The following is a 7,543-nucleotide window of genomic DNA, read 5'->3' on the forward strand; positions in this document are numbered from 1 at the left end:
GATCTCATTTTTTTCCCCCACAGAAGTCATTCAAAATGCAAGATGTCTCAAACCATAATCCATTAAACACTTCGTTGAGCCAATAATCCCAAATTATTTATAATGCTTTTAGTATCATGTTATGTGTAATCTTTAAATGAGCTACTCACTAAAGTATGGTATCTATTGCTTTGTACTTTTATAATTATGATCATTTGAGAAGAGGGATTTCTTTTATGTAAATAAGTTATTTTCAAGGCTTTCAATGGTTTATATTAGTCTTGAGTACAAACTTAATGTTCTTTAATATTAAAAGTAGTGCATTATCTCTGATAGAAAAATCAAGCATGAGAATTATTTTTAAAAATATTTTTAAAAGTTCTTTCAAATCTTTTAGAACTTAAAAAGATTCTATTGTCAAACATTGTTTACTAAAAGTCACATCATTTGTAAGAAAAAAAAATTACTAATGAAACGTAACTACAATTTTGAATCTTGAAATATTTTACTTTAAATGAACACTTGAGTGCTAGCCTTTTTTTTACATAATGAAAATCACAAAAAAATAAAAATGCTAAATACTTTTTTAAAAATCACAGTAATAAAGTCTAGAAAGAATTTATGTAGAAAATTAATTCTTCACGATAGTGTATAGCGGAGTCTGTGTTTATTTTGTGATTTCTGTCATCCTAGGTATTTTGGAAATATTTGCTGTGTCTCAGGGGATTGTAGGAATACGAGGAGTTTTCAGCAACAAATTTTTAGCGATGTCAAAAAAAGGAAAACTCCATGCAAGTGTAAGTAGAACAACTTTATATTTGTTAAAGGTATTATCGCGATTTTACATTTGTAAAATGGAATGAAGTGAATTTCTAAATTAGTAGATAGCACAATTTGCCCAGAGAACTTAATGTTTTTGGTTTTTATAAAATTATATGTATATTTAACCAAGAGAATTGTGTTTTTGTAAGTAATCATTTAGATATTTTATTTATTTGAAAAGATAAAGTCCACCAAAATATTTTAAGGATAAGTATATTTGAAAATAAAATTCTTAAATTGATTGCCATTATTTATTTCTTAAATGTGGCCCAAGTGAGAAGAAATGTTATGGAAATAATATATTACATAACACTTTCAATTTACATAGTTATGGTGCTTGTGTGTTTGTGTCACTTGATTGGGTTCTTATTTAATTTTACAAGCTTTTCATAATGTCAAAAATTGGGTCTAAGTAATATTTTCATATTAATAAGCATAAAGGGAAGAATAACAAGAAGACTTTGACCTTTCATAGAGAAATCTTATCTGATCCATTTACGGAATTCTTATTTTATATTTTTGGTGCATCAAAAAATTTCTTGAAACTACAAAGACTAATTTTGCACTCATAAACATTTCTCCAGATCATTTATACATTGTGTAATCAATTTATAAATTATAGATTTATATGCTTTGTTCTGAAAATGCTAATTACTTGGGAAGCATTAACACATTTTAAAGATAATAAAATATGTTTAGCTTAGTTTTCCTACTCACAGATTCTGTTAATTTGTATTAGTACATATGTACAGCATTTAAAAGTGATTTGTGCTTTTTCTGTAATATGCTAAGCTTTGTCATGTTAAATCACTTTAAAAAGCAAATCTTTCTTAATGCTAGTCTTTTAATCCTTATTCTCTTTAATTATTTTTAAGTGAATTAGGGAAACATCACTTTTTCAGTTTTTGAAGTATATAAGAAGTTTTAAATAAATGCAACCAACCAAAACTTACTAATTATAATTTCTACTTTACAGACCTTAAAAAAATTCAATGAGAATTTCACTTGTTTCAATGTGTAAAACTTTCAATTTTCCTTTCCCTAGCATCTAAAGGTGGTTTGTTAATACCTCTTGGAGGAAGTAGTAGAAGTCAAGCTATTTCTAGTTATTTGAGGATTAAATGAGATAATATATATAAAGCTTTTAGATTAGTATTTGGCACATTTTAAGTGCTTAACAAATATTACTTATCATTATATGATAGTCTAAATATGACAAACTTCTAAAATCTCAGTTTATTAAGATAAATAGAAAACCTTTGTTAACCTCTTTAATCACTCATTGCGAGAATTATAAAAATATTTACCTATTTAATTTTCTGAGCTGGTTGTTATAGTCTAACAAGCTATAATTTAGGAATATTATAATAGTCTTAAAATAATTTTTAAAATTGTTTTAAGAGGTAAATTTCTACATAGCTTTGGAAAAGTAGGACACATCATTTTATTAAAAATTTGATTTTGAAAAATCTACATATGGAATAGAAACAATGATCAAACACATTTACACAGAATAACTTTACCTCAGTGAACTTCGAGGTTGTAAAAAGATTGAAACACCTTCAAAACCAAAGTTGTAATAATATGTGGTGCATGTAAAAGAACTTTCTCTTATTGGTTGGTTTGTTTGAGTGAAAAATCTTAATTTTTTAAACATTTGATTCATACCCTAATACATACAACAACAACAACAACAAAAAACAGATTAAACTCGGGCCAGCTTAAGGATAATTGCCACAGAAAGCGAAGTATTACAAATGGATGCCAGTTAGAAAGGTCAAACTCAGAGGTTAGGATACATGATTCCTCTGTCAAAAGCAAGTAACAAATTTCCAGAAATTTGACCCAAATGTCTAAAGATGGCTGGCTGAAATAATGCAGATAATGCAAAAACAGCATCTGTTATTCTCTCTCATCTTGGCAGGCTAAAGTTATTTCATGGAATAATGACTTTTAAACAGTACAAAGCAAGTCTTGCTCTTGTCACTCACTGAAGCTCTTTGATATACAAGTCATTCTGTTGACTTTGAGCTGAATTGTAGATAAAAAAATTAAGCCCTGTGATTATGTGCATTCTTTTTAAACCAATTGTCGAAGCCCACTTTCTTCTATCAGAGCTTTTATTAGCACTTTTTGTCTAGATGGAAACCTAATTAAATTATAGTGATTTATTTTTTAAGGACATTGAATTTAGAAATAGTATTAATCCTAGCAATTATCAGTTTTATGCCTATGTGCTTTCTTTCCTGTTATCAGCTTCTATTTAAAATGTTGAAAAATTGTTCTTGTAACTTTAAATATAATTATAGTATTTGATTTAGTTGTTTTACAAAATTGCGTCATCGCTAAAAAGGCTAAAAATTCATACTTTTAGGATAAAATATGTAATTTGTGATTTGCTTTAAATAATTATGCAGAGGCATTTAAGGAGTATCTCTATAATCATTTTGAGATATATATATGCATATTATTTATTACATATTATACACACACAAACACATATTTAGTCCTCACTTAACATCTCAGGAACTGACTTGAAGCAAAACTACATTGGTAAGGAAACCAGTGCAACCATAAGGTAATTGATATAAACACAAGTTAAGTTCCTCAGGTATATTTCTCATTACAGAAACATCACCAAACTTCTAAATAAAGACCCAAAACACTTCTAATATTTAATCCTTATTCTCTTTAAATAGGGAAAGAAATGTGAGCTCTACAGGTATTTAAGAAAGCTTGATAAAAACAAGTAAGAGAATTCTTTTCCAACTGTTTATTCCAGTTCAGAGTCAAGGGCTGTCGGAGCCCATCTTGACAGCTCAGGGCACCAGGCAGTTTCCCACTATGAATAGGACAGCCTTCCTTGCAGAGTGCACTCGCACCCACATCTATACTCAGACTGGGACAATGTAGACATGCCAGTTCACCTCACATGCACATTTTTGAGATGCGGGCACCTGGACTCCCCAGAGCAAATCCATACAGACATGGAGAGTACTTACAAACTCCACACAGACATTCCTGGCCAAGAATACATTTTCTTCCCCTCATCGACATTATAATAGAATGATATTGAAGGGTACAATGGTATTTGAGGACCTACTGTATATAGAAAATCATCACGTTGCACATTTTAAACTCACACAATGTTTGATGCCAATTATATCTCAATAAAACTGGAAAAAATTAAAAATTAATAAGTAGTATCTTTAGGATTTTATCCACAAAATGAAAGAGAACTGAAGAAAATGTAAAGTATTTATATAATTCTGTGGAAAGTAAACCCATTCTGTAATGAGAAATATTCACAGATAATTGTAGATTTTTCATCTTGGTTTTTATAGTAGAAATTGGAGTATTACTAGACAGAGATAATGCATTTGCATAGTTCTTTGAAAGCTTTCACTCACATTATCTCATTACATAGTTAGGTGAGAAAGAGTCTCAGAAATGTTAAAATTTTTCCTAAGTTAACATGGTTAAGAAGTGATTAAACCAGAACTATATCCTTTTTAAATTCTCTGTTTTTCTCTTTGAATGCTCTAATGCTTGGTAGGTAAAAGTTAGCTTGAAAGATTTGTTTTGTTTGGAACTCATTACATTGTTTTCACCTATTATTTTATGGGAATTAATAATTGCATGGTTTAATAATACTTTTCATATTACATTTTAAAGAATAAATACTGTAGTTTATCCTTAGAATATTTTGCTTACTTCCGTGCCCCTTCCTCATCTCTCTTCCTCTCTCATTTCGAGCTTTTTTTGAAATTGTTTTTTCCCTATCTACTTCTGTATCTGCAATACTTGATTTTAAAATCTAGAAAGGAGATGTGTCTGCTGCAGAAGTTGTCAGAGTTTTACAAATGTTGGTCATTTAATGTGATGATGACTTGCATAGGAAACTCTTGTCAAGATGAACTTAAAAACAGAAAAAATCACTCCATTAAATAAACAACAGAAAAGATGTTTTGTTCGCAGAGAATTTTCATTTAGAAAATACTTCATCATCAGTGGACACAAAGAAGGTAAACAGAAATATCAGCCCAGAATGGTTAGACTTAGGCAAGATTTGTGCTGATTTACTTTGTGTGCTAAATTTAAGTCGGTAAGAAGTTTTCTTTGAACTCCAACCATCTCAGTTTGCACTGCTCCTTGCACTCATTCAATCTACGTACTCACACTAATCTACATGCAGCTCTCTTTAAAATCCCACTAGGATACTCTAAATATACAAGATAACCAAATTCCTGCCATGCAGGTTTTTTCAGCATTCTTTACAAGAATGAAAGTGTATGATCTCAAAATGCATTGGCAATCATTAGAGTAGGAATAGATAACTACTTCCTCAAGAATCAAGAGTTAGTCAGAGCCCTCCTTAGGACCTCTTCTTTAACTCATTCGCAAGCTGGGGCTCCTTGTAAAACTGAACACCTTTCTCTTTCTGTCTCTATCTCTCTGCCTGCCTGTCTGTTCCTGATCCCTCCTCAATCTGTTTCTGCTCTCTCCTCAGATTTGTTTTCTTTACTGAAAGTCTCATAGTGAGCCTTTCTGCATTCTCTGAGATGGGTTCAGATGTAGAATGAAAGGTTTGAGTGTGGTGGTTAAGATCGCAGTTAGATTGTGTCATCCTACTTAAGTTAAACTGTGTCATGTTACTTAATCTTTCTATTTCTTGGTTTTATCAGCTCTAAAAGTAAGAAACTTAAAGTAACAATCTATTGGGATAGTTGAGCATTTTAAATGAGATAGTGCATATAAAATACTTAGGATGGTGCCTGGAAAGTATTCAGCATTTATTGTTTTTTAAAAAAATGAATTTGCTCGCAGGCAGCTGTTTGATGATTCCCAATCTCTTCTCTTAGAAGGCTTTTCACTTTGGGGTCAGGCAGCTGGGACCCCTCAGATATTTAGACCAGCCCAAATCTTATTTATCATTGACCTTTTTTTCTCTTTGGGTCCAAACTTTTCCTGCACACAGTAGCCCCCTTATGTCCTGAGTTTTCCTTTTTCCAAGAAACCTAATTTGAAAGCAAAATCCCCAGACTCAATCTCTTAAAGAGGCAAAGATTTCCTATGGTCATAATCTCATAATTCTTCCAGAGCCCTATTGTGCATCTTGTATTTTCCCTCCCCCAAAATGTAAATCCCAGAAAAAGAGGTTATCATGTCTTTTAATAAAGTGTGCATGATAGCTCATTGCCTATTGGGAAAAAACTTCAGCTTATTTAAAGATCCAGAGAGACTTATGTGGTGGAATTATTTTTGTTTCTCAGGGTTTTAGGGGATCATGTTTGGAAGGAAAGCAAATTGCAGAGTTTATGAAATAGGCATGGAATGTGTGCTTGATCAGCCCTAAGCAAGGACTACAACGTCCTTCTTTCCTGGTTTCAGAGGGAGCCAGCTAGCTTGCCAGGAATGAGATTTTGGACAGGACTTCCTGTGCTAGGGGCACAGTGAGGAGGAGTGGGTAGCCCCTAGAGCTGGGCATGTTAACAAAGGAAGTGGAGGCTTGAGTAATAGTTATCATCATCATTAAAAAATAACTTATTAAGCACCCCACTCTTCTAAACCGTGAGCTCCTTAAAGGCACTTGAATAGAAACTTCTCTTGCTCTTGAAGAGCTTTCCATTTGCATAGTAAAATCGAATGTGCAGTAATTCAGGCTCGAAAATGGGTTTGAGACTCTGCATTTATAGTAAATACCAGTTTTCCCTTAATTTCACAGTACTTAAATTTGGTTAGAGGGCTTATTTTATTGAGGAAATCTGGGAGTGATGAAGTGACTTATAACTTCAGAGGTCCATTTCAGTCTAAAGCAAAAGATGGTGTTATATTTCTCTGATGGTTTGGGGAGTGGCACTTGTTTTTCATCAGTTTTTTAACATGGAGCAACTTCATGGCAGTGGAGCTATATAGAACTCCAAGAGATGCCCTCAGATGGTATGGTGTTATGGAGATAGTTAGAATCTAGGAATCAGATCTGAGATTTAAGTCACAGGCCTACCCTGGCACTTGATAAATATGGGACTTTAGATGAATCATTTTCTTTACTTCTCTGACAGGAAAATCAGATAATAACATCCTAATAGTCATGGAATTATTGTAAGAATTAAATAATATATATGAAACACTTGGCAATTGTAGTCCTCAACAGCCCAGCTTTATTGAGTAATTAAAAGCATCAGAAAGAAAACTACCTTATGTTTCTCTAAATATGGTCCTCACTTCACCTGCATCAAAATCACATGGGATGCTGGTTAAAAATGCGAATCAAGGGTCTCATCTCAGACTTACTAAAACACAATCTCTGGAGATAGGGCCGGAGAATCTGCATTATGAACAAGTTCCCTGAGTAATTTTAAGTCAGTTCATGAAATTCATAGGAGAAATCCTGTGGTTGGTATTTTTCACTACATGACCTCAAGTTGATTTGTTATTAAACCAACTCTAATGTTTCCTTGGTTGCTCAGTATGAAGAACCGATTATAGAATGGATGGATGGCCAGGGCCAAGCAGAAAATATGGCCATGACCTGGAGATGCATGGTATGGCTACAGCTGACCTATATGAGACTTATACTATAGTAAAGAGTAAAACAGGGCTTCTCTGGGTGAATGCTGTCCTGTTCTGGGGCACTCTAGCTTTCAGCCTTTACTTACCGCCAAAGGTGGGTGCCTTTGTGCAGAGAACATCCTGCACAGCCATACAAAACAGCCCAGGCTAAGGGCACCTGACAGGGGCA

At 32.8% G+C, this 7,543-nt stretch overlaps 1 protein-coding gene across 1 annotated transcript in view; it reads left to right on the forward strand.

The window, feature by feature from the left end:
• Positions 1–7,543, forward strand: part of FGF5 (fibroblast growth factor 5) — a 23,278-nt gene that overhangs the window by 8,091 nt on the left and 7,644 nt on the right. The window contains exon 2 of the mRNA XM_011360590.2: positions 673–776. Within this exon, the coding sequence (XP_011358892.1) occupies positions 673–776 (104 nt within the window). The remainder of the gene's footprint in view (positions 1–672; positions 777–7,543) is intronic.

Source organism: Pteropus vampyrus, unplaced genomic scaffold, assembly GCF_000151845.1.
Source record: "Pteropus vampyrus isolate Shadow unplaced genomic scaffold, Pvam_2.0 Scaffold56, whole genome shotgun sequence".
In the NCBI taxonomy this organism is placed as follows: Eukaryota; Metazoa; Chordata; class Mammalia; order Chiroptera; family Pteropodidae; genus Pteropus; species Pteropus vampyrus.